This window comes from Corapipo altera, unplaced genomic scaffold, assembly GCF_003945725.1.
Source record: "Corapipo altera isolate COAL_440 unplaced genomic scaffold, ASM394572v1 75, whole genome shotgun sequence".
Taxonomy (NCBI): Eukaryota; Metazoa; Chordata; class Aves; order Passeriformes; family Pipridae; genus Corapipo; species Corapipo altera.
This window is the reverse complement of record NW_020884887.1, coordinates 5112906-5139027: the sequence shown is the minus strand read 5'-3', so window position 1 is coordinate 5139027 and position 26122 is coordinate 5112906. Positions and strand designations below refer to the sequence as shown.

General features: G+C 43.9%; 3 protein-coding genes across 3 annotated transcripts; 2 read left to right on the top strand and 1 right to left on the bottom strand.

The window, feature by feature from the left end:
* The first annotated feature begins 8650 nt into the window (after positions 1-8650).
* On the top strand, positions 8651-12058 carry FABP6 (fatty acid binding protein 6). The gene is made up of 4 exons (XM_027643584.1): positions 8651-8757; positions 10037-10212; positions 10810-10899; positions 11984-12058. Exons 1-4 carry the CDS (start codon positions 8691-8693, stop codon positions 12035-12037), a joined length of 387 nt encoding a protein of 128 aa, XP_027499385.1. The 5' UTR covers positions 8651-8690; the 3' UTR covers positions 12038-12058.
* A 1257-nt stretch (positions 12059-13315) lies between these two features.
* C1QTNF2 (C1q and TNF related 2) lies at positions 13316-19013 on the bottom strand. The gene is made up of 3 exons (XM_027643177.1): positions 18475-19013; positions 15529-15777; positions 13316-14278 (listed from the first exon to the last, which is right to left on the bottom strand). Exons 2-3 carry the CDS (start codon positions 15767-15769, stop codon positions 13665-13667), a joined length of 855 nt encoding a protein of 284 aa, XP_027498978.1. The 5' UTR covers positions 15770-15777; positions 18475-19013; the 3' UTR covers positions 13316-13664.
* A 4533-nt stretch (positions 19014-23546) lies between these two features.
* Positions 23547-26031, top strand: GDF9 (growth differentiation factor 9). The gene is made up of 2 exons (XM_027643176.1): positions 23547-23976; positions 25079-26031. Exons 1-2 carry the CDS (start codon positions 23547-23549, stop codon positions 26029-26031), a joined length of 1383 nt encoding a protein of 460 aa, XP_027498977.1.
* The last annotated feature ends 91 nt before the right edge of the window (positions 26032-26122 follow it).

Sequence of the window (26122 nt, the reverse complement as noted above, 5' to 3'; positions counted from 1 at the left end):
CAGCAACAACCCTGGGCACCGAAATCCTGCATTAATGATGGATGGAACTGCTTTTTAAACTGCAAATTTTGTCAGAGCCTTTTCTACCTGAGGAACCAGAATATCGTGAAGTTGATTCTCCAGTCACTGAACTAAGCACTTTAAGCACCTTGAGAGTGATCTGTATATGTTACCAATCTGAGCCATTCAAAAATGGCTTAGATTAAAAATCAAGTTTTAAAAAATAAACAAATTTGTCACTGTTTAGGTTTTTTTCCCCCATGATGCTTTCCTGCTATTTAGGATGGAAACAGCTGTTGTTTGGTACTACAGAGTAAAGAAACTTCAAGTGGAATTTCAGATTTTGAAGTGTTTTCCAGATTTTTCTTCTGATTCTGGAAGGAATCTTGAAGAAAAGTATGGCTTATTCCAGGGTTTGAGAAAATCACAGCTGTTATCAACATAGTCTCATTTTCCCACTTTTACATCAATGTTGTTTGATTAATAATAGCCAATTTATTGCTGAGCAACTCAAGAATAAATAAAACCACTGAAGACAGACACTAGACGTAATAAAAGCAGTTAGTGACTACAACATGCAGTTGCAAAGATCTACTTGTTTTGGAGATGGGGAAGAAATGGCATGTGAAATGGATGTGTTTCTCTGCCACAAAAGTATATTTATTTTTCCTTTTGCATGTATCTAAGGCAATATAAACAATTTCAAATACTCGTAAAATATGCAGTGAGATGTTACCCTGAATCACACACATCAAAGCATAGCTGAAGCTCAAAAAGTTCTTTTGTGCAAAGAAAACTGGCTTTTCTTGTATTTCAAGAAAAGAAGTGGATCCTTCTCTGCTTCTCACATTTTCAAGCCCTCTCTGTTCCTGCATGGTTGAATTGCATCAGTGTTTTCAATGGGGCACTTTGTAAACACTGCGCTAACATAAGAAAAATTCACCCAAACACTGGTTTCTCCTGTCTGCCTTTGAGATTCTTTTAAGACAAAATCCTTCTTTGGGTGGTTTCCTGTTGTAGAAATAACTTCTCCCCATCACCAGGCAGGTGTCTGTCCCACAGTAGTATCTAAATGTGATATTCCCTTTGATAGAGCTTCAGGAACTGCAGCTGAAGGAATGCCCTGGAATAGCAGGATTTCACTGTGTGGGGTTGATGTGCACAAATAAAACATCAGGTTTTACAAGTGCAATAGATGGAGCAGTATTTTTGTACCAGCCAAAGTGTGGCATCAGGAGCAGGGCAGGGATTGTCCCTCTGTGCTGGGCACTGCTGAGGCCCCTCTAGTGCTGTTCCAATTCTGGACCCCTCAATTCAAGGACATTGAGGGGCTGGAGTGTGTCCAGAGAAGGGAACAGAGCTGGGGAGAGGTCTGGAACACCAGGAGCAGCTGAGGGAGCTGGGGGGACTGAGCCTGGAGAAAAGGAGGCTCAGGGGGAACCTTCTCACTCTCTCCAGCTCTCTGACAGGAGGGTGGAGCCAGGCAGGAGTCAGGCTCTGCTCCCAGGGAACAAAGGACAGGACAAGAGGAAAGGGCCTCAAGGAAGGTTCAGGCTGGACATCAGGAAGAATTTCTTCATGGAAGGGGTTGTCAGGTGTTGGAAGGGGCTGCCCAGAGAGGTCGGGAGCCCCCATCCCTGGAGGTGTTCAGGGAATGACTGGATGTGGCACTCAGTGCTCTGCTCTGGTTGACAAGGTGGGGATCAGTCACAGGTTGGACTCGATGACCTTGGAGGTCTTTTCCAAACTGAATGATTCTGTGATTCTGGGGAGGTCCTGGTTTCACTTCAGGAAACTGATAAAGATACAGGGCCATGTTCTGGAGAAACCATTGTGTCTGAAAGGTGGGGAGGTGTCTATTGATATTTTAATAGGCAGCCTTTAGTCAGGATTTCTGACTGTTCATTCCATCTCTCATGAGCTGGGACAAACTACTTATTATGTATTTAAACTACAGGACTGGTGCTGTATTGAGTGAGGCTGGGGAGCAGCATGATAATGTGTGTGTTTATTCCATCCATTCTGAACTCTGACTAACCCTCACAGTGGAAGATGCTCCTCTGGCAGCCAAGTGGGAGATTTGGCCTTTCTTTAGCTCTGCAGCTTTGTGTATTTGCTTCAATAACCACTGATAGGTCAGACACAGAGATGGTGACATTACATAAGTAAACACGCATGAAAATAAAGAAGTTGAGAAATAGCAATATCTTTAAATTATTTATTTTTTTTTTTATGCCTTCCACTTTGGGAATAAGAAAACCTTGTGTTGACATTTGCAGTAGAAAGAGTCTGGTTCAAAATCAAAAGATGTATTTCCATGTATTGAATGACCTAGAAAGTTTTCTTTGGAGACATACAAAATGCATATCTGTGTTTTTAAATGGGGATTTGTGTTATTGAAGCTGAAGGGTAACCCCTTGCTTGCCTGAATTTCTCATCATAGGTATCATGGAGTAAACTCTGCAATATGTTAAAGAAAATGCTCTTGAGTATCGCAAACTAGAGGGAAAGGGTGAAGGGAACATGACTCTTATTAAGGTATGGTTATAAAGTGGATGCGAAAACAGATATTTCAGATGCTTTAAAAATGTGTTAAAGAAATGAAAAAACTAATTTTGGGGTTTTGTCTAGTATTAACTGTGATTAAAATAAAAATCAGAGACTGACTGGTGTGCAAAAATATTATCCAAATTCAAAAAACCGAAATGGTTTTATATTTAACCTCTGTATTAGCTCGGGTGTTGAACAGAGAAAATGGAATTCAGTATTTACTCTGCAAGGTAGAAATATTTCCTTTATTAACTTCAAGATTTTTAGTTATGCATTTGATGGAACTTGATTGGCCATGGATATGGGAGCATGTCCTAGACATAGCACTGAGGGTACTGGGGACCCTTACATGTGTCTCTGGATTGCTGTCACTCTCTCAGCACATTGACTCCTTAAAAGAAAGACAAGCAAAGAAAGAAGCTCTTCCTGTCTTTGTTCTTCCTTGAAACAGTGCTTAAAACAAACGAGCTTTTCTTTAAACAGTGTAAGGCAGAAACAGAGACAAGTGGAAAAATCGTCACTCCCTGGGCTCGAAAATGTCATTTTTTTGAACAACTCCTGACTAACATGAAGAAAGGGTTTGTGTTAAATAAATAAAAGTGTTCTGCAAAATCCTGAACACCTCCAATTCCTGTTAGATTCTCAATTAATGTAACAAAATGCATTGTCTTGCAAGAACAAATAGTAGTATTTTATTAAGTAGATAATGTTTGTTGTTAAAAGTCCATCATTCCTTCCTTATTACCCATAAGCTACACACCAGTAGCCTATGCTTGATAAGTCAATAAAGTGAGTAAAATTGATAAAGGCCAATAATTTATTACTTTCTGTTCTAAATTATCCGTATGTTATATCTCTGTAGATTTTGAAAACCCCTCTCTTCTGTAAAGCACCTAAAACACACACATGATCACAGGATCACTGAGGTTGGAAAAGGCCTCCAAACCCATTGAGTCCAACCTGTGACCCATCACCAACTTGTCACCCAGAGCAGAGCACTGAGTGCCACGTCCAGTCCAGGGATGGAGATTCCACCACCAACCTGGGCAGCCCCTTCCAATGCCTGACAACAACTTTCCATGAAGAAATTCTTCCTGATATCCAGCACTCCTATGGGGTGCACATTCATTCTGTATTGGAACATAGATTTTCTCCCCTTTTGGTGGTGGCTGAGGATGGTTAGGAGGCCACAGCCATGTGAGGAAAGACTCCAAATGAGATTACCTTGAAGATAAGCTCCCATTTGGAGCTGTGCTGTCCTGGTGTGTCAGCAAGTACAATCATATAGATGTTATCAAGTAATAAAATCTTTACAACACATGGTATGAACTGTGTAGATAAATGGGAGATTGTTATTGGGGTTTGGACAGAAAAGTCCAGAAGAGTAGTTGTAATGATTTGTATCTTTAGGGTTGTCAGTTATTAACTTTATTAGAACTATAGGTACTTTCCAAATAAGACATCTATAGAGGGTGTATCTTTATCTCAGTTTTTTAGTCAGGAGACTCTGCAGATAAGGTTGAATTATGTCTTCCATTTTAACAACCTTTTAAATGTTGTCTGTATTAGACTAAAACCATTGAGCTTCAAAATATTCCATAGTGGTTCTTAATCCAAAGATGACATTTCAAAGAAATCAGGCCAGTTTTGTGGGAACCAAATTGAGAGTAGCCAAAATTAGTTTTACTGTGCATTTTCAGGTTACCTGAGTAGAAACTGGTATAAAAAAATTCAAGTCTTCTGTTGTAGTTGTTGTTAAACTTAAAAATCAATAGAGCCTCCAATTTCTGCTGTCTGTCCCCATTCATTGTCACTGGATACAACTGATAACATTTGGTATGGGATAACTAATTAAAGGGAAGAATCATAAAGAAAGACAAGAAGACTTAAATCCACAAGAAGTTGCTGGTATCAGGTATGTTTTTCCTTAGGTTTAGTTCTCTGTTTTCAGTTGCCCAGCCCAGACCTCAACATTCCCACCAAGGTACCACTCTGAGACCAGGAACACCGGTCAGAACTGAACACTTCCTACAGGAGCTCTGCCAGCTTCTACAGCTTCAATGAATCACTTGGTTGGGTTCCTTTCTGGCAAATCCCTTTCTGGAGATCCAAACAGACAGAAGATTTTCCTGACAGACTGTTTCGGCAGGAAATAATTGAATTTTCTTTTAGGGAGTCCCTCAAAAATCCAGTATTTTCGGCAGATCTGTATCTTCCTCCCCTGTAAATATTTCTACCTCTAGTAGGATCCTTTTTCTCCTGTTTTTGTTAGGCAGATCCATGTCCCACCTGGGACAAGGACAGGGTCTGGGCTGTGTCACCTGTAGAGCTGGCAGGTGGATTTCTGTTAAATATTTGAACTCTGTACAAGCTGTTCAATAATTCAGCCACATGTTGTTGGTAATTACTTCTCTCTGCTTATGGCTTAAGAATAGTAACACCTCGGACTAGACTGAATGGGTACTTAATAAGGCAGCAGTGTAACAGGACTCCCCTGCAATTACACATTACATTAACACCAAAAGAGTTCATTCTGAATTCTTTATGAATGATTGCTCTGAGTACCAGAGGAATTAATAATCATTAGTCATTTACTACAGAGGGTTGCTGAATAATGGCCAGATACAACTGGTTTAAGCCCTTACAAGCTTTCCTGAGCAAGTTTCATTCTGAAAGAATCATTAAATGTAACTTTCTGTTCACTGGAGTGTTCCTACTTATATTTTGAATGTGTACTCCCAGTTCAGTTGCATACCAGCTCTAAAAGCACTTCAAAGACACACAGCCCAGTTCATTCACTGATGGAATTACTTCCCTTATCTCCATGCTGTCTCCCAGTGTATCTCATTGGCTTTATGCAGCACATCTGAGAGGTTAATAAACTTTAAAGGATGCTGGAAGGCATTCAAGGGCAGGGAGATTCTGACAGACAAAAGGAATGTAAAAGCATTATATTTATGACTTTGTGGCAAGTAAATTCTCAAAGTAAAGATATTCGAGGCCTTTGATTTGGTTCCTTAAAGCTCCCTCTGTTCCCAGCAGCATTTGAAGATTCAACTGTTTTGCATATCAGAGGTAGATGACTTGGGAGACACAGGGAATTAACTGTTCACTTTAGACGACCTTTTCCTTCAGGAATGAGCTTCCACACAAGTTTTACTTCTTTGACAACTTGTTCATGTTAACTGTCTACAGCAGCAGCACATTTGGAATTTACATCATCCCAATAAATTCAAATACAATGTCGAGCTTTTCTGCAGAACCTCTCATTATAATCAGTGAATTATATCATAGAATAACACAGAATAACCTGAGCTGGAAGGAACCCACAGGAATCATCCAGTCCAACTGCTGGTCCTGCACAGGACACCCCAACAATCCCACTATGTCCCTGAGAGCGTTGTCCAAACACTCCTTGAGCTCTGTCAGCCTTGGGGCCGTGACCACTGCCCTGGGGAGCCTGTTCAGTGCCCAACCACCCTCTGGGGAAAGAACCTTTTCCTGATATCCAACCTAACCCTCCCCTGACACAGCTCCAGCCATTCCCTGGGGTCCTGTCACTGGTCTCAGAGAGCTGCCCCTCATGAGGAAGCTGCACATCTCCATCAGGTCTGACCTCAGTCTCCTCTCCTCTTCTCCAGGATGAACAAGTGTGGGACACGTTCCCTGCCCCACAGGCACTGGCAGGTGCCCACCAGATGGATCAGGATGCTATGGAATAAGGAGTTTTGGTTTGCCCTACACAAAGAACCTCTGGGAATGAAATGGATGGGTAGTCCCAGTGTTCTGAAGACAATGGCCTGTTTCTGAAAGCTCTTTTCAGCTTTTACATCTGAAGCTTTTTATTCCTTTGCCTTTTCTGTTACCCACCTCGTGCCAGGGAAATATCTTTATTTTTTCACTGGACTCAATTACAGCTGTTAATTCAGTAGGATTTGAACTGAGTTCTGTAAAGCAGAAGTAGAACATAACCAGGGTTGTTTGCAGCATGCATGCAGGCTCTACGCTGTAGTAGCTGGAATGGGTTTAATGCACATACTGTATTTAAAATGCCTGTATACCTAGATAATTCTGTTTTAATTATTTTTAAGTGGCAATTCTGGAGTTCTCTGCACCAGTTAGCTCAATGCCCAGCCCACCTGCTGTACAGGTGTGTAAAAGCCAGCATCACATGCTCACAGCTCTGAAGAGGCAAGAAAATTAGGAATACTGTAAATACAAAGTGGAAGATCATTAAATGGATACTGGTTTTAGCTGCAACTGAAGAGATAGAGGCGTAGGTGAGTAACCTGCTCAATTGTGCAAGTGACTGTAACTTTAGTAAAGTCAGAGGCACTCAATTTCATTTACCCTTGGAGTAAACATTGTCCTGACTCAGTATTTGTAGACTGCTTAATGACACTCTTCATTCTGCAATATTAAAAAGTGAAAATAAGAAAAACAAGCTGCCCAGTTTTTGAAGTAATTCTGGTAGGATATGTGCAATGACAAGATTTCAGGTTTGAGATTTGAATAGGAAAACATTTCCTGCCTCAGGAAAATTTTTGCAGGTTCTAAACTTATTCACTATTGAATTCTATTTCATTTTGTAGCAAAAAAAGCAGGAATGAAAATACGGATTTATTTCAGAATGAGTGAGAAGAAACATGGGTGCAAATTCCCAGTGCACATTAAAAATGCCTCTGCACAGACAGGAAGAGGTGATGGCATCGTTACCAAAACCTGCTCTAGACTCATGCTGACCCCGGGCAGCTTGGCAGAGCAGCACATTTATTAACACTTTACCTTTATGGTTTGGATGCATGTTTGTAACCTGCTCTGGAACTCCCATGCACAGCGCAGTGTACAGCTCCTTGGAGATGAACAAACTCATACTCAGTGTGTGGCAAGAGCAACCCACCCAGTCAAATAGTGATTCATTGATAATTTCCTGTGCTCCAGACGTGTGCAGTGGCTCTGTGCCCACCACGCTCCCACAACTCTCCGTGTCGTAGAGTTGTGTAGATGTCAGCACTTTTATATCACAGCACAAACAGTTTGTCAATAACATCTGATCTTTATAGAGAGAGAATATAAAAGCTCAAGCACTGTTTATATAATCTGATTATCTCTTTCCTTTTACACAGAACTGGCTCGTTTTCCTTATCCAGTCTGATCTATCTCCCAAGGTCCGTGTGGTGTAACCACCTCAGTGGCATTGTCCCCTGGGAAGTTTTATGTGAACAGGAGACTTTATGACTTGAGTTCATGGACCTTCTTCCCAGGGTTGTGCAGGTCCCTTTGGAACACTCAGAGTCCAGAGCAAGAGGGGTTTGGTGCTCTCCTGAGGACAGTCTCCCCAGTCACCCTCTCTCCAGCTGGGGTTGGACACTGGGGAGCTTTGGTGAGCTTTTGGTGTACACAGGGGAAGTTCAGGAATCTTAACTAGAGACTTGCTCAGCCAGTTGTGCTAAGCTACTGGAAAGTCCCATTAGAAGTTCCCTTCTTGCTGGATTCAGGCTCTTCACTCATCAGTCAGTGTGTTAGTCTTGAAATTGTCTTATTTTTCCCCTGTAAGAATAAGTTCAGAAACTGCAAAAATTTTCCTGAGGCGGGAAATATTTTCCTGTTCAAATCTCAAACCCAAAATCTTGTCATTGCCCATATCCTATGAGAATTACTTTGAAAATTGGGCAGCTTGTTTCTTATTTTCATTTTTCAATTATATAGAGTATGCTTCCAAACAGAACAAGGCTATGATCCCAGGACACTGCTTTGAAGCCATTTTCTCCCTGTTTCATTATAACTTATTTTACCTTCGTTCCATCCTGAAACAGTGGAATCTTGAAAGTAAAATCGTATCACTTTGTTTAAATATGCACTAAAATGAAAACTGAGCTTTTGGCCTTGAGTTCTGCTGATATCCAGATTATTCTCAAGGATGTTTCATTGCATGATAAGCTTGATTTTCACACAAGTCAATGGCATTGATGCCAGTGACTCACATGGGTCATAAAAGTATATTTCCAAGGGGTGTGGGCACAGGTGGGCTGAGCAGCTTGAGCTGGTTTATAAAACCCAGGGCCTCAGCTCATCTGCACTGATCCATTCCGGTCATTCCAGCTGCTTTTTCACTCTCCCAGCCACTTCCCAAGGGAAACATGGCATTTACAGGCAAATACGAGTTCGAAGGCGATGAGAACTATGATGAATTTGTGAAGAAGATTGGTAAGTCTGGCTTGGGGTGTCAGGCACAGGTCATATATCAGTTGAAGTATCTTTTTTTTTAAAGAAGGGGGTTTTAAACCGAAATTATTAGAAGGGTGGAGCACATCTACGAGGAAAGGCTGAGAGAATTGGGATTGTTCAGCCCAGGAAAAAGAAGCTTCAGGGTGAACTAATTGTGGCCTTCAGGTACCTGAAGGGAACGGACAAAAAAGGTGGAGAGAGACTATTTCCAAGGGTCTGGAGAGACAGGACAAGGGAGAATGGCTTCAAGCTGACAGAGGGTAGGGTTAGCTTGGATATTGGGAAGAAATTCTTCCCTGTGAGGGTGGTGAGGCCCTGGCACAGGTTGCCCAGAGAAGCTGTGGCTGCCCCATCCCTGGAAGTGTCCAAGGCCAGGTTGGACAGGGCTTGGAGCAACCTGGTCTAGTGGAAGGTGTCCCTGCCCATGGCAGGGGGTGGAACTAGATGCTCTTTAAGGTCTCTTCCATCCCAAACCATTCCATGACTATGATTCATGCCCTGAGATCAGCTGGCTCTAAGCCTGCTCTTCCACAAGGAAGCTCTTCCACAAGGAGATGCAGTTTTTGTTGTTATCACTGTCAGCTGCAGGAAATAGTCCTGTTCCACAGAAGGAATATTCCTTTTCAGTGGCAGCAGAATGTAGGGCCAAGATGTTTGAAATATGATGATTGTGAAGGTCACTTTTCCTGTCTCTAATATTCATTGGTGGGGGTATAAATTTACTATGACTATACTTGTCAGAATCTTACATGGGAACAGGTCTTGGTGCTTTCAGAGCCTGTCCCAGAGGTTACCTTGAAAGAGTTCTTTGGGACACTGTGAGCTGTGCAAACAAGCTCAGTGCTTCTGTTCATTTATTTAAAGAGCAATAGCAAATACAAAAATAGGTATGTGCAGCTAATTAGCAAAGGCACAAAGGTCACACATATTAAATTCCATCTTCATGTGTAGGTTAAGTAGAAGGGATTATTTATATGTATCTTTTATCTATACATTTATCCTGTGTATTTTTTCTCAGGGAAAAGAATGCAAGGTTATTATTTTAAAAAATGCATTGATGTCCCAGTATCTTCCTTTATACCAATTTCAACTCAGAGCTTTGATAGTGTAAAAAAAACAAAAAAGAAAAAGAATTCAACAATTGTTTGAGCAAATCAGACATCACTGTTTGAGAACAAACACACCTCTACCGTGCTTCAGTTCAAGTTCAGCTGGTAGGTTATTAGGTTTGATAAACTGGATGTTTTTATTGATTAAGGTCTTCCCAGTGACAAGATTGAATTGGGAAGGAATTGCAAAATAGTGACTGAGGTGGTGCAGAATGGAAATGACTTCACCTGGACACAGCATTTCCCAGGAGGCCGCACCACAACCAACACGTTCACAGTTGGCAAGGAAGCAGACATGGAGACCTTTGGTGGTAAAAAGTTCAAGGTAAATTCATTTGGCTCTTAAGTCCTACAGCCTCAGTTGTTTTTGAATTTAGGGTGAAAAGCAAATCTCTCTCAGGACTAATGGAAGGTGTCCCTGCCCATGGCAGGGGGTGGAATGAGATGGGCTTTAAGGTCCCTTCCAACCCAAACTATTCTGGGATTCCCTGATTTTGTGATCACCCACTCACACTCATTTCTGGGCTATTTGCTGGGAGGTTATTGCTGTCTGAGATTGCCACTTCAGAATTAACTCCTACAATCCTGCCCTTTACTTCACTGTCAAAGCACCACATAAATCCCTGAGGATGGAATGAGAAGTACAGCCTACAGTTCAGTCGTTTTCAGAGCTATTAATGAATAGTGTGTAGATTTGGAACCTGCAGGTATTGTTAGAGAAACATTTTTCTATTTAAATTGTGAACATTTAAGAATGAAATCACAAGGATTTCAGTCCTGCTCATGAGGCTGAATGTGCAACACACAACTTCTACCATTTTAAAAGTAAAAACTTTCAGCATCAGGGGTACAGATGTTTACAGAGTATCTGATAATAGAAATTCCTGCAATCCCAGGAACATTAACCCTTTCTCTATTACAGGCAACTGTTAAAATAGAAGATGGAAAGCTGGTAGCTGAGTTTCCCAACTACCGTCACACTTCAGAGATCAGTGGAGGAAAACTGGTAGAGGTGAGTGCTCCAATATCCAGGGTAGTTTATAAAAAACAAAAATCTCAACAGCACCAGGCCTAAAATTCTAAGCTTAGAAAAAAATCTTTAGAAAGTAAAGCAAAACTATTAAATAACTTTCTCCTTCTCTCTAGATAGCCTTCTACAATTTTGTCCAGGTTTAATCCAAAAATTAAATCAACAAACTTTTCATCTTATATTTGTGATCAACTTGAAATGTAGATCTTGCATCTAAGGCACAGTTTTACAGCTGGAAGAGTGGAATGTTCAGACTGAAATATTCCCAAACCACCATGACTTTGATTGTATTCATTGTGCCTATAGCAAATAGAACATACAAAACTATGCACCTACATATTTCTATGAAGTTATTGGCTTTGCTTTATTCTTAGAAAACTATTTACCTGGAACTCCTCATAGAATTTCTGTAGAACCCTATTTTCTTAGTCTTATCAAAGGAAAAACAAACCCACAAACAAAACAACAAAGAGGTTGGATTTCAAGTATTATCTTATTTTGGAAACAAAATGGCAATGCAGCTTTGGAAGATTACTGAAACCCCAATACCAATAGTAAAGCTTGTTAGACAGATTGGATGGCCAAACATCACGATTTCTGATTCTCACAAATTATCCTGAATGGACTTGTGTCTGTGCCAGTTACAAATGTCTGAGTGTGCCTTCAACAGGGCTGAGTCATTCTGGGAAACAGGAAAGGACACTCACCCTCCCCGAGAGTGATTGTGTCTGTGTTGGTCATTTACTGCTTTTGGAGAACAATTATCTCACTTGTCTAAAACCCTGACAGCTTGGAGTTGTGAAGCCACATCCAACCCGGGAGACATTGAAGTTACCCCTAAACCCCTGTTTAGAAGTTGTGCCTTTTGTATAAGGATATTTTTGCACTGTGTATCTCAGACCTGACAAGGATGTTCAGCTTATTTTCTAGATATGTCTCCTACCCAAGGGTAAACGATGTGTCAGTAAAGAGCAGGCTCTAAGCCCATCCCCAGGGCTGCTCACCTGTCACACTGAAACTCTAATTACACTGTTCAACTTAACTTTTGATTTGTTCTTTATTCCAGATTTCTACTTCTTCTGGTGTAGTCTACAAAAGAACCAGCAAAAAGATTGCATAAGCCAGCAAGGCCTGTCTCTTCCAGTGCACTGAAAATCAACAATAAAATCAATAAAATAAAGTGGTGATTGTCTTTCTCTCTTTCTGTGCATTACAAGCATGAAGAATTTTCAGAGTGATGTTATCCTCATGTTAACACTCACTCATTCCAAACTATCTGACAATTACTCAGAAAATCAGAACACAAAAATCAGAAGATGCAGCAAAGCACTTAATGATGTTGTCCAGGTATTTCAGGATATGATACAGACTTGGCATATTCCAGTATTTTCCACCTACCACCTACTTAACAGAAGCTCTATTCAGCTTCTGCCTAGAGAATGGGACAATCCTCTGTGTGACCTGTACGTCAAAATGCAAGACTTGATGAAAATATTTTGCCTCACTGCTGTTTGGAGGGCAGAAGTTTAGGGGCTTAAAAGCAAAAGAAAGTCAGTTTATTGCTCATTAGAAGACAAGTTTCATAGTGTCAGCATGGTTTTCTCATTCTGTTGGTATCTGCTCTTGACCCAAACTCTTAGAAGACATTTAAGGTTTCATGGACGGACTCCTGTGGGAAGACTTGGAGCTTTATTTTCTCATTGTAATCCTGGCGTTTACCTGGGGTGCCTGTTTCTGGAGGGAAGGTTCGTGCTTCAGCACTTGAGTCTCATTTGTAAGGCTTATCCCCCCCTGTGGCTCAGAGGCCCAGGATGTTTGTTTAAGCCCAGCCAAGCCCCTCACAGCTGCTTGCTCACTCCACCACCAGCAGGATCAGGGAGGCAATTGGAAGGGTAAAAGAGAGAAAACTTGTGGGTTGAGATAGAAACAGTTTAATAGGTAAAGCAAAAGCCATGCACACAAGCAAAGCAAAACAAAGAATTAATTCAGCCCTTCCCATGCAGGTGTTCAGCCATCACCAGGAAAGCTGGATTCCATCACACATAACACTGATTTGAGAAGACAAACCACCCCAAACATCTCCCTTTTCCTCCTTCTTCCCTCCACTTTATACACTGAGCATGATCTCATATGGTCTGGAATATCTCTTTGGTCAGCTGGGATCACCCGTCCCGGGTGTATCCCCTCCCAACATCCCATTTACACCCAGCCCTCTCCCCAGGATGGCCTTACAAGGGGCAGGAAAGGCCTTGGCTCTGTGTAAGCTCAGCAATAACAAAAACATCTCTGTATGATCATCACTGTATTCATCCCAAACCCAAACCACAGCCCCATTCCAACCACGGGGAAGAAAACTAACTCTACCTCTGCCCAAACCAGCAGACTTGCACAGTCCAGCTTAGGCTTTGGTTTTGTTGGTTTCCATGCTTTATTGTAATAAATGTAATAATCAAAGTATTCTGCACCAGTATTTGAGTTACATGTCAAAGGCATGTCGGAATAATCATGGAAAACATAATGGATGGCTTTGAGATGGAGAGATTCATCATGAGACTGCTTAAAGAAGTCCTGGTGCCCTGTGGACTTCTTGATGACATCAAGTAAATATCTAAATAGCCAATATAGGCTGTCAGAGCCAAAGTTGTGGCATTCTCTGGTAATCCCAGACATGTCCATGTACAGGCCACACTTTGCTGGATTGAGGCCTCACATATTTCCTACTTTTTACCCCAGACCATTTTCTCATCCTATATTTCATTGAGATAATCTTGATCGGGATATATCAGGAATCCAGTAAATAAGCTGTCTGTCCAGTAGGGATCATAAAAGAGCCCGTTCTGTTCTGAGTAAAAGATCTGCAGCCATACCTCATCCTCCTGCTTCAGAGAAAGGATGGTTGATCCAGAGGCAACATCGTGGTTCCCAGTGTTGGCATCAAAAGTCTTGATCCGGTACTGCCCGTTGTGGACCAAGCCAATGGCCAAGTGTTTGTTGGCCAAAGTGATGTCATAGGTGAAGTAGTAAATACCTGGGATGCTGCATACGAATTTCCCGCTGGAAGCATTGTAATGTCCTCCCTCATTCATCAGGATCCTGTCAAATTTGATGGGCAGCCTTTCCCTTGGGTAGCTCTTGGAGACTGCCACAGAGAAGGCAGATTTGGCTTTGTTGGCATTACAGGTACAGGGTCCTGGCATCCCAGCCTCGCCCTTGTTCCCTTTGGGTCCTTTCTTTCCTGGTGCCCCATTTTTCCCAGGATTACCCTTTAAACCCTTGGGCCCTCGTGGGCCTGCCTTGCCAATAGCTCCTGCTTTCCCCTTCGGTCCTGGCTTGCCAGGGTTTCCTGTTCTGCCTTGTGGACCTAAAAGACAAATAACCTCAGTTTTTCAGTGGAAGAGTTGACATGGCAGATGAAAATGCATTGTATCATTGTAGCAGAGTAATTCATTAAGGAGGAAAACCTTGCTGGTGTGAGAGTCCTGATGAAATACTACCTGGAGCTGGACATCTGCCTGGACTGACTGTCCAGGGTTGTTGGTGTGATAACAGTGGAACTCAGGAGCAGAACAGTCTGCCCCTTTAAGGACCAAAAGTCTGGTTCTATTATCTGGCTCTCTTGAGAAAAAGGAAGAACTAAAGAAGAAGCTTTAAATATTTGGGTTTTACAGGAGTGAAGCTGGTTTGTGAAGCTTTTGGAACCTTGCTTTGAGCAGGTAGAGTATTTTTAATCATGTGTCTCTTTTTTTTCTTTTTTTTTTTTTTTTTGCATTCAGCATGAAAGTGTTAAAAAAAATTAAAAATAAATGTAGGTGTAGTGAAAGACCAGCCCAGCCCAGCTGGGGGATGAACCAGCAAACACTCAGGGCCAGGACTGGCTTGAGATGGGAAACGGGAAGTGAGTTGGGCTGTCACAGTGATTCTGATGTAGTAGTATCTGATACAAGCAGATTCATGAGGATTTATGCACTGTCTCTTAACCTGCTGTAGCAAGACTGGATTTAAGCGCAGCTGTGGCTGGAAATCTGTTTTCCAGATTCCCAGTTTTGGGGGTGGGAGAAGGGAGTAAGATGCATGTTGGGCTCGCTGGTGTTGGCTGAGACAGGAGTGCACTCTAGTGTGGCAACGGGAAATCACTGGCTCTCCACCACAGCTGATCCCGGTGCCTCCTGACTCCAAGGCTGGATCCAAAGGGCAGCCCCACCTCAGGATTAAAGAAGGGTTGTTGTTTGCTTTGATTTAGGTCCAGCACGGCCAGAGCAGGGCTTGTCCCCTGGTGCTATGGGCAGTAGTAAGTACTTCATTTTTTCGACTGGCTCTGTTTTGCCTGAGAGCAGGAGTCAGAGACCAGCACTTTGTCTCTATCAGAACAAAGTAAACCTCACTTTGTAACAAAACAAAGCCAATAGGAATTGCACACAGTGGGACACGATGTGCGTCTGGAACCCGTCTGACAAGTGGGACAGGTTGGAGAGGGGAGAGTGGAAATTTCTGGAAGAGTTTCCTCTGAGATGTTGCCTGTCCTTGGGCTCAGTTTTGGGTGACAGGTTGCTGTGAACTGTTGCACCACAGCTTTTACACATTCCCTTGCTGTGCTGAGCACTTTTCCCTTACCTTCATCGCCGTGCTCGCCTTTATCCCCGTCCTTGCCATCCTTGCCATCTTTTCCTGGGAAGCCCATCCTGCCAACTGTCCCTGGAGTGCCGGGCACGCCGGGGGGGCCGGGAGGTCCAGGGGGTCCTGGCAGGCTGCAGGCCAGCTGGGGACCTTCCTGCAGCTCTCTCTTGGCAAAGCCCCCGAGGATGTGGTTTGCCACACAGGGCACAGTCCAGAGGAGGAGCACAGCAGAGATCATGGCACAGCCTGTGAGGAGGAGATGGGATGTGGTGGCAGCATGTGGGGTATGGCACCAGTGGGATGGGTGAGAGACTTGCATGAAATTGGGAGGGAACTGGGCTTTTTTTGGCAGGATGGGGAAGCTGTTTGCTTTGGTGTGACATGAATTCAAGGATTGGCTCATGGAGTTTTCTAGGTCAGACAATATTTTTTTTCAAGCTTACTCTTCTCTAAGTCTGTATCTGTGGCCACTGCTCATTTTGTTCTGCTACCTGGGCCTCTTTTTCCCAAAAACACAAGGAGCAATGGCAGAGGGGTGCAGAAATCAGCTGCCTGGGATGAGGGGAGTGGAGGAAGGGGTTTGGTATGGCTGTGCCCAGTATGACCTGCCCTGCAGTTGTGTCACTGGGGTTTCTTCCCAAGCACAAACCCATTGTGTGATGCAGGGCAGGATTCAGGAGACAGGCTGGGGAGGCTTTGGCCAGTCCTTACTGCCATTTGCCTGTCAGAACAAGCTAAGCCTCATAGCCAACATCCCATTCCCCACTGCAGCTTGGCTGATCAGGAGGCTTTAGCAACTCCCCAGTAGAGTTATGTTTAACTCCTGCACTGGAAAGAAGATGTTTAAAGTACTGGATAAATTCCATGTTGGCATTAGTGTTCTCATCCTGGTATTGGCTCCTGAAGGGGTGGAAATGCATATTTAGATGCTCCAAATCCAACAAGCTGATCCTACATATTTATGCTCAGTGGGAGTCCCCAGTTCTGCAATATTATAGTTAAGAACATGCAGAGGAGTGGGAAATGCAAACCAGATCTCCAGGCTGGTTTTGGCTGCTAAACCATTTTGTTCTTAAGCTCTCTCTTGCTATTCTTATATGTAAATTTATTTGCTGCTGGTGAAAGGTGTCAGTTTAACAGACTTGTGAGATGGAAAACACCAACCAGTATTCATGTGGAGAGTTGAACAAAGGCTTCTCAGCTCATGGAAAGGGAAACAAAATGTTAAAATTCCTGTGAAGTGGGGAGATCACAAGGAAAGCTATATCCCTGCTTCCCAAGAACCACCTCAAACAGGGTAGAAGAGAAGCAGGAGGCATCTGGAGGTGAATGACACTAACAAGTTGTGGCAAGAAAAAATGTCATTGTGGAGCATAACCTGGAAAAAAGCTGAGAATGTTTCATGTAGAGAAGAAACGTGTGAGAGGGAGCACAGGGTGGGAGGGCAGCTCCTTCTTTGAAAGTTTCTTATCATAAGTACTTTTATTACCTTGAGACAACCCAGGTCTTGACCTGATGGGATGAAAAGTGGCAAACAAAATACCCTGAGGCTGCGAGGTCAGTAGTATCAGTACTTGGATAGATGGAGAATATTCAACTACCTGGAGCTGCACAGCTCCTGAGCTGCTGTTAATTAAGGACTCCAGAAGAACGTTTCATCCCATATCACAGCAACGTGTGTGGGATGCAAAGCACAATCACATTCACAAAGAGGATCTATAAATAACCTCTTAAAGAAATCTTTTTGAAAGAGAACAAACCTCATTCTGTTCCACCTTAAAAGGAGAACTGTTCCTCGATGTAAGAACGTACTATGAGCTCCAAAAAGCAAATTGGAAACAGATCAGCATCTTTTCCCTCCACAGTACAGGCAGCTGGCCCAGCAATGGGGGCCGTGCAGCACGAAGACTTATTTTTCTAGTGACATTTTAATTAATGCTTTTGTTAATGGGGTTAGAGACCCTTTGGCCATGACCAATGCCTCTTGTGCATAAAAGAGGCGTTTCTGTAAGAAAAGATTTTGCCTGTAAGAGCGAGGACCAGTTGTACTTTCTGCTGCTTCTGGCTGAAATCCCAGAGGGAAAGTCCTCGAGGGTTGCCAGATGTGGGGTGGTTTGGTGGCATGTGCACTGGCTGGATGGTGATTTTTGGCCAGGGAAGCCACCCTGTGCCATGTGGTCGTAAGAAGAGGAGAGTCTGCAGGAATTGCTGCTCTGAGGGAGGGAGGAAGGAGCAGGATGATCTGAGTGGGGAGCCAGCAGCCAACAAACACCATGATTTTCTACTCTGTTTGCTTTCAATACCTGAGGCTTTCTCAAACAGAACAACCATCTTTCTGGTTCACAATCTCCTAGTGCACTTCAAGGTGTCTTAATTAGTCTTTAAAATAATCAGTCACCACGAGCTCAGTTCTCAGCTCTGGTGGTTGCCCTGCAGCATCCCCAGGGTGGAAGCAAAAGGAGCCCATGGGTGTGCAGGGTTAATTTAGGTAAAATAAGGTGTGTCACCAGTGACAGACAGCAGCTGAAATGTGTGGATTTAACTTCTGATATAAGCCAATGAAGCAGTTATACCAACAGGACCTTGATTTGTTCTCTGCTGCTGCACAAAGCGATGTCAAAGGAGGGTGATGCACCTTCTGTCCTGAACCTGTACTGCCGTCTCGGCTTTAGGCAGCCAGGAATTCCTGTGGCAAACCTTTCCTAGCTTCGAGGTAAAACCCCCTCACAGAAGCTGCCGAGGTGGGTGCTCTCAGCAAAAAGCTGTGGAGTGTTTCCCTCATGGTGTAGTTCTTTAACTGGCAACTGTTGCCTTCAGGGATTTCTGTGCAGGCTTTGGAAACCTGAGTGCTCAGTGACTTAGACCTTTTTTGGGAAGTTTTCAAAGTTAAGGTTAAGAGGAGGGAGAGAAAAAAAAAAAAAAAGGAAAAGTAGATCTACTCACCACGACTAATCTCCTCAGTGAGATCTTGACGGGCGCTGGCAACCAACACCTCAGGCAGATGTTTTGCTGCAAATCCCTTTCACACACAGAGCCCCGGCCCCGTCCTGCTGCAGCAGCGTCCCGAAGGCTGGGAAAGATTGACTTTTGTCCTTCTTTTAATTATTGTTTTACTCCTTTTTGTGCGTATTTTTAGCTTCCTGCAGCAGCTCTACTTTGGCTCCACGTTGCCAAAGGCATATTTTTATTATTGTGTAATGGATCTGCGCCTCTTCCTTGGTCACGTGGCACAGGAAGAAATTTTTACACACATATGGCTGGAAAGCTCTTGAGGCTGGGGGAGCTTTTCCCTCTCTCTCTCTCCCTTGCAGTCTTGTAGGAAAGGCTCAGGACTTGACTGGAGCATTTCTGACTGATGCTGCCCCTCTCTGATGTAGTTGCTGCCCAGGAAAGCAGGGGATGGGTAATGCAGATCCAGCTAGGGAACAACTCTGACACTTTATCCTGGAGCATTAGCAAGGGAAGAAAATCTTGTCCTAAGGGTGGAAAATCATTTCTAGTTGCTCCAGGTCTGAATTAAAGACAGTCATGAAGCAGCAGCTTTGCAAATGCAAATTTTGAGAGGAAGCTGCTTGTACTTCAGCACTGCTTCAGGTGGATGTGTAAGACAAAACATGACTTTGTCATAGAGATGGCATGGCAGGAATGCTTCTGTCTTGGGAAAGGGTTGGGATTTTGTTTTAAGCCTGCAAAATTATTACAACCCCCCAGCAACTGCTTCAGGCAAAGCAGGAACACTAAAAGCAGTGGCTGAAGCCTAAGCAGGATGCTCTGGGATGCTGCCAGGGTTGGTATCGACCAGACTGATCTTTTTATTGTGGATTCCTGTTCTGGCCCAGCCAAAACCCTGTACAGGGCCTGGGACAGGCATGTGCTTGATGGCAGGGCTCCAGATCCTGCCCTGCAGCTCTCCAGCCAGTGAACAATTTCTGCTCAGTGCAGACTATTAGCTGATTAGGAGCACACTGGAATTGTCAGTCCTTACTCTGCCTGAATTCATCCTTCTCAGAGATGTTGTGGTTTATTTTTAAGCTTTCCCCTGTGCTTGCTTTTGGAACATGGTGGGAACGGATATAACGTAAAAATGAAGTATGTACACAGTTTGCTTTGTGAGGTGGGACCAGTTCAGATGCTCATGGGAGGAGTGGGAATGTTTGGCTGAGGAAGCACAGGGCTGTTTTTGTGCTGTGCCAATACTCTTGCAGAGCTCCTGCTGAGCTAGTGCTTCAGCTCCTTGACACTCTGTGATGTTCCCTGCCATTGAACAACCTCCAGGAGAGCAAACCCCCTTCCCAAACCCACAGTCATCACCTGAAATTTCACTGGGAAAAGGGCTGTTTTTAGAAAAGCTGCCATAGGTAGGGACAGATCCAGACACTGCTCCAATGGTTGCTTTTCCCTGGGGCAGCTCCGGTGATGAGTCAAATAAGAATCATCACTATTTGCCTGTTTTGATAAGGTTTGGAGGAACCCAGCTCTTGTGGAGGGCCTTTCCTGCCTGGGTGTGGACCAAAAGGCTCCAGGCACTGCAGGTGCAGAGGTATTGCCTCAGATTTCTTATGAAATCAGATGAAAACTTTCTGTGGGCTTTGCCATGGTGCCAGTCAGATTGGCCTGGGAAGCCATGCTGTTTTACTCAGACACCAATGGCATTGGAAAGAAAAATACCATTGTTGCAAAGTTATTACAGCCTTATATATTCTGCTTATCCTGCCCCATGGCAGCTGTACTGGGGCACTGGGGCTTTGGGATGGGTGTGAAACAGGCCAGGGATGACATGATTCTTGAACACACAGCAGTCCTACCACAAAACTCCAAGTATGACCAGGAAATTCACAGTTATGGGTGATTCTGAGCCCAGATCTGCAGCATGCTGAAGGCAGCAAGAGCCTGACCTAGTTCATCAGCGTGGGGAGAGGCAGTGCTGGGAAGCTCCTGCCAGGCAGATGGAAAATATGTCTGTGCTGCATGGCCAAGCCAAGCTGCTCTGGGGTCCCAGACAGCTCTGCTGGAGAACATGCTTGGCAGCACACTGTGTTAAACAAATAAACTGCCCGTTACAGGGAATCAGATCAGCCCTGAGACTTGTTTCTCAGTGCATTTTGTTTCAGAGGGACATTGCAGGGAAGCACTAGGAGAGATCATGTCCAATCTGTGCTGCTCTTCAGCAGAAGCCTCCCTGCCGTGAGTCTCTCCAGGATCTCAGGGAAGGCTCGTTGTTGCAGTACAGGGAGCTGGCTCAGGCTGAGACAGCCCTACTTACATAGATCTCAGTGGGGAATGGAGAAGGGGTTGAACAATGCTGAAACCAGCCTTACTCATCAATCCCAAAGTCAAACACCCTGAGAGTGAGGTGAATATGTAGCAGATGGTAAAGTACCCGATAAAGGAACAAAAAAGTGAAAGTACTGACAACTTATCCAAAGCTGCAGAGCTGGTACAGCTGGCCTGGACACATCTGATTGACAGTCCAGCACTTTATACCATAAAAGCCCAGTCCCAGTTTTTAACAGAGGATCACATCACACCCGTTCTTGGAGTGTATGTGGAGATTCCTCCCTGGAGTGGGGACACCCCTCAAGGTCACTCCTCAAGGCTGAGCCAAAGAGATTTGCCTATGGTCATTGGTCTGGGTCAGTAACATCAACCTCTACTTAATAATGGTTTTTGCTAGCTTAGTATAATTGATTCAATATAATGGCTTCAACTTCACTTCAAAAATAGTGCACTATACTATATAGTAGTTATAGCTACCTATACTATATAGTAAACAATTCTGATTAAGATCTTTTAGTCTAAACATTATCTTAATAAATCATTTTTATATAAGTATATATATGGTTTACTATCCTTAATCCTATGGGACAAAGTGGTATAGGGGTTCAATTACACCTGTATAATCCTTTAGGCACAAAACTTAGACCAAGTCCAGAGCTAAGACTGGATCCAGCTGCACCCAGGCTCCTCTCTGAGGGGGAGATTAGGAAAACAGGGTGCCTTTTCTGCACATCGTGGCTCATTGAGGTCTTCCCTAATAAACTTTGTGCCCATTGTGGGTGGGCTGCCTAAAAGGTGGGTGACTGCCCCAGGACAGCAGGTCTAAGTCCAGTGAGGGAGGATTTCCCCCTGTTTACTTTCTGAGCACTAACACATTTCATTGTTAGGTACTGACCTTGCAGCAACGACTTTGTAACCAAATAATTCAGCAAACGCCAAAACAGCTGAAGTTCACCCAGAGGCTGCAGGCAGCCGAAAATCCAGCCTTCCCATGGCACTGGGCAATAGCAATGGAAATATGCTCCTCATCAAAGATGAGTGTCAGTGCTTTGGGGATTTTTTGGGAGATACTAATTGGAGGGAAGAAGTGTTTTTTCTACCCAACAGGCCTCCAGTACTAGTGTAGGATGGTGATTTGAGTAGTTTTTATTGCCCTGCCTAAAAGGAGTTTGGAAGTCTGTAATCAGTCTACAGAGAATGATTGTCCCTCTCCAAAAGCCCCCATAAAAATGAGTCAAATCTCTGTTTAAACTTCAAGGATGCCCTTGAGACCATTAGCTCTGCTTAGGATCTGCAGCCCTAACCCATTAAGATAAAAATAAATAGAGCTTATTTTAGGAAGACGGAAGTGGGAACCAACCCAAGCACCAGTGAGCTACCGCCAGCACAGAGCAGATGATGTGTAAAAGCTGGGGTTTTTTCTTCTGTTTCAAGCACCTTCTAATTCAAAGTGAAATTTAGTGACCTTTTTGACTCGCCATAAATGGCACCTGTCCAGGTGTCGAGTAACAGAGTTAAACAAGAAAAGACTTCTGAAAATGCCTTGTATTTCCCAAAAATACAGAAAACTCCAGATCTTCTGCTCTGGAGTCTGTAGCATCAGCAGCAGCAATCCCAGTCCATGGGGACATGAGCAGCACTTGCCCAAGCCAGGAAAGCCAGTGACAAATGTCTGAGAAAATAACTCACATCTGGTGTACAGCAGGTTACCTGCCCTATTTGCTGCTTGAGGTAACAGCAGCAGGCTCTCCATTTTTCTCAGGTCTTACTCTTCAGGGCTTTCCTTGCTCTCCAGCTCATAAATAAGAGCTTGCCACACAGGAAAATACCCCAGGAAAGCTGAAAGAGATAATAACAAGCTTGGCAAACTCATTTTTCCACACCAGCACACTAAGGCAAGAGGAAGAACATCTAATATGGGATTCCAGTTTCCTAGCTTTTAAAATAGTTTGCTCCAAATATTTTCTTCCTCCCTTCTGAAAAAAAGTGAAGAGAGAACTGTAATCCTGCCTCCATGTTTCTGAAGAGGAGGGGGGGGGGGGAAAACCCAACAAAACAAAAAAAAATCCCAACTAAGTTCTACCTACTCATCTACATTTTTTTCACTGAATCTTCCTAGACATCTACAGTATCTGAAATGTATTTGACTATACTATTGTGTAACTCCAAATTATACCTAAATTAAGCTAACTATAAGATGTTCTCAAAGCACCAGGTCACTACCTTCAACCTTCTTTGTAAACAGAAAGCACATTCAAGGCTTTATCACAATTTCATATTGAGTGAGCAGCTGGGGAATGGGTCCTTCAGCTCAGAGCAGGTGAAAGCTATTCCAACAGCACACGAAGAGAGGCCAAAGGTCAAAAGGAGGAATATTTAGCTTTATATATTCCTGCAAATAAACAAGGATTAATTAGACCAGGCAACACTGAGGCCTCTCTGACTCCTTCTGTGGGCTGGCACTCACTCCCGTCCTGTACTTTCCCATGTGAAAAAGGTTAACTCAGAATTAGGGTCTTGTTTATAATAAGCTTTCAGGGGCCAAGGCTCATGCCCAACTGCAAAGGAGCTTGTGGTTTTGGAAGCCAGCTGCAGATCTTTCTCTTTGCTTTCTAATCAGAAAGAAACCTCCCTCCCATTCCACACCTGCAGCATATATAAGGGATCAGGCTCAGGCACTCTTGTTTTTCCTTGGATATTTTAGGGGAGATATATTTTTGGCTGCAGCCCTAAAGAGCATGGAGAGCACTTGGAGAATTTGTGTTTGTTTCTACTGCTGCTTGCCCTGGCTCTCTGCTGGCACCCAGTGCTCCCCCCAGTTCAGGGGCCGTGGGGGTTTGGACAAGGCCCCTGCCTTTTTGGAAGCTCCTGAGGGTGCTGCCAGTGAACTCAATCCAGTGTTGCAGCTGCCCCAAGGTGCAAGGCGAGGCTATGCCCCCCTGCCTCCCCTCCTCAAGGTGCTGTCTGATCAGGGCCCCCAGAGCTGGGATAGTGAGGTCCCCAGGCTGCAGCCAGACTCCAGGGCCCTCCGGTACATGAAGAGGCTCTATAAGATGTCGGCCACCAAGGAGGGGATCCCCAAGGCCCACAAAGGCCACCTCTATAACACTGTCCGACTTTTCACTCCATGTTTGGGATGCAGGCACCGCCACAGGGACCTGGTGAAAGGTAGGTGTGCAGTGACCTGGGTCGTAGAGGTTAAATGGGGTTTTTCTGTGTGTTCAGTTCTTGCAGCATGATATAAAAATAGCTTTCTTCTTTGGAGCTGTTGCTATTTTAATCCTCAGGGCTGTTCTCCTAAAGTGTAGGAGTTTTTCATAACCTACTTCTCCTTGAATGGCATTAGGTACAGACTTCACAGTTTGGGAAACACCACACAAATCGTATGTGCAAGACGATACTGGTGTTTTGGGCTGACTCATCTCATCATGAGTCAGAGAAAGCCACAATCAGGTTTAAGTAAAGTAAGAAAAATGGAAAAAATGCCTAGGCATAGCGGGCAGCACACTTCCTTCTACTGCCTGTCTTGGTATTGCTTCTTTTCAAAAAACCCACAGCACTGGAACGAGACTTGTATGAAACTGCGAGAACCCATTGCCGGAGGATTCCTCTCCATGTCTTGTACATTTGCTAGGGAAGAATCACAACCAAAATCTGTGAATAACCTGAAGGGAAGAGTAGAATTACTTGTAAATCAGACTCAGGACTGAAACTAGGTTGGCTGGGCATCCTGTAACTTATGGTTTTCTTAATGAGGGCTGATGACAAGAACAGCATCTAGAAGTCATTGGCCTTTAATTCTACTTAAGTGACTGCTGATAGGTGATCTGAGTTCTTTTGACTTGAAATTTTCACTAAAAAGACAGATAACCACAGAAAGAGAGATAAACACAAACATCATACTTGTACTTCTGCACAGGAAACAGCAGTTTCAGATGGAGTTTGTGGTTTGTATCATCTGGAGTGCCTTGCTCCTGTTTCCCCATACCAGCACTAAATAGACAACTGCTGAATTATTCCTGTACTGTTTCTTTTAATGAAAGGAATCATAATAGCTCTTAAAACCATGGGTTTCCTTGGGTCTATTGAAATTTATTGACTTTTATGTCCCTGCCCAAGGTAGGTATTCCAAGTAATAAATGTAAGGGAGGGCATCTAAATTGGTTTCTTTTGCTGCTGAATCATTTCTACTTATCCGCTAGTATAGTATTTATGTTTAGTGGAAAATTAGGACACTCTTAACTCTACAGCATTCTGTTTCCCTTCCCAGGAGATGTTCAGTCGGTGGATTTACTCTTCAACCTGGATCGTGTTACTGCTCTGGAGCACTTACTCAAGTCTGTCTTGCTTTATTCCTTTGACACATCTGTTCCCATTTCGTCTTCCATCACTTTCATATGCCATTTATCCATTAAGGAACATGATTCTGCCAGCCAAATTTGTCCCAGCATTTCCCACTCTCTAGCTTTTAGCCTGCACTTTGAAGTTAGAAAACGCAAGTGGGTGGAGATCGATGTGACTTCTTTCCTCCAGCCTCTAATTGCTACGAACAGGAGGAATATCCATATGGCTGTGAACTTCACTTGCCTGATGGGTGACCCACAAAGGAGCACAAAACTGGAAAACCCTGTTAATGTGACACTGGTTCCCCCTTCCCTTCTTCTGTATCTGAATGACACCAGTGAACAAGCTTATCACGGGTGGAACTCACTTAGGCACGGGAGGAAGAGCCCAGTGCGGGCCAGGCAAAGGAACAGCCCGCTTGTGGATCCTATGGGTGACAAAGGAAAAGGGAATTCCTGGGGCAAAAGGGCTTCTCGACAGCGAAGGAATGAGAATCTGAAAGCAGCACCAGCAACTTCACCTAATAACTTGAGTGAATATTTCAAACAGTTTGTGTTCCCTCAAAATGAATGTGAGCTTCATAACTTCCGCCTAAGCTTTAGCCAGCTAAAATGGGACAAATGGATCATCGCCCCGCACAGGTACAGCCCCCAGTACTGCCAGGGGGACTGTCCCCGGGCCGTGGGGCACAAGTACGGGTCTCCCGTTCACACCATGGTGCAGAACCTCATCTATGAGAAGCTGGACCCCTCTGTCCCCAAGCCCTCCTGTGTCCCAGCCGAGTACAGCCCGCTCAGCGTCCTCACCATCGAGCCTGATGGCTCCATTGTCTACAAGGAGTACGAGGACATGATCGCCACCAAGTGCACCTGTCGGTAGTGGTGTGCTCTGCTTTCACTCCAGTTTTGGGTATTTCTGCGTTCTCAAAGTATCTGTAGCTATAATCCACTGAAGAACGTTGGTGTAACCT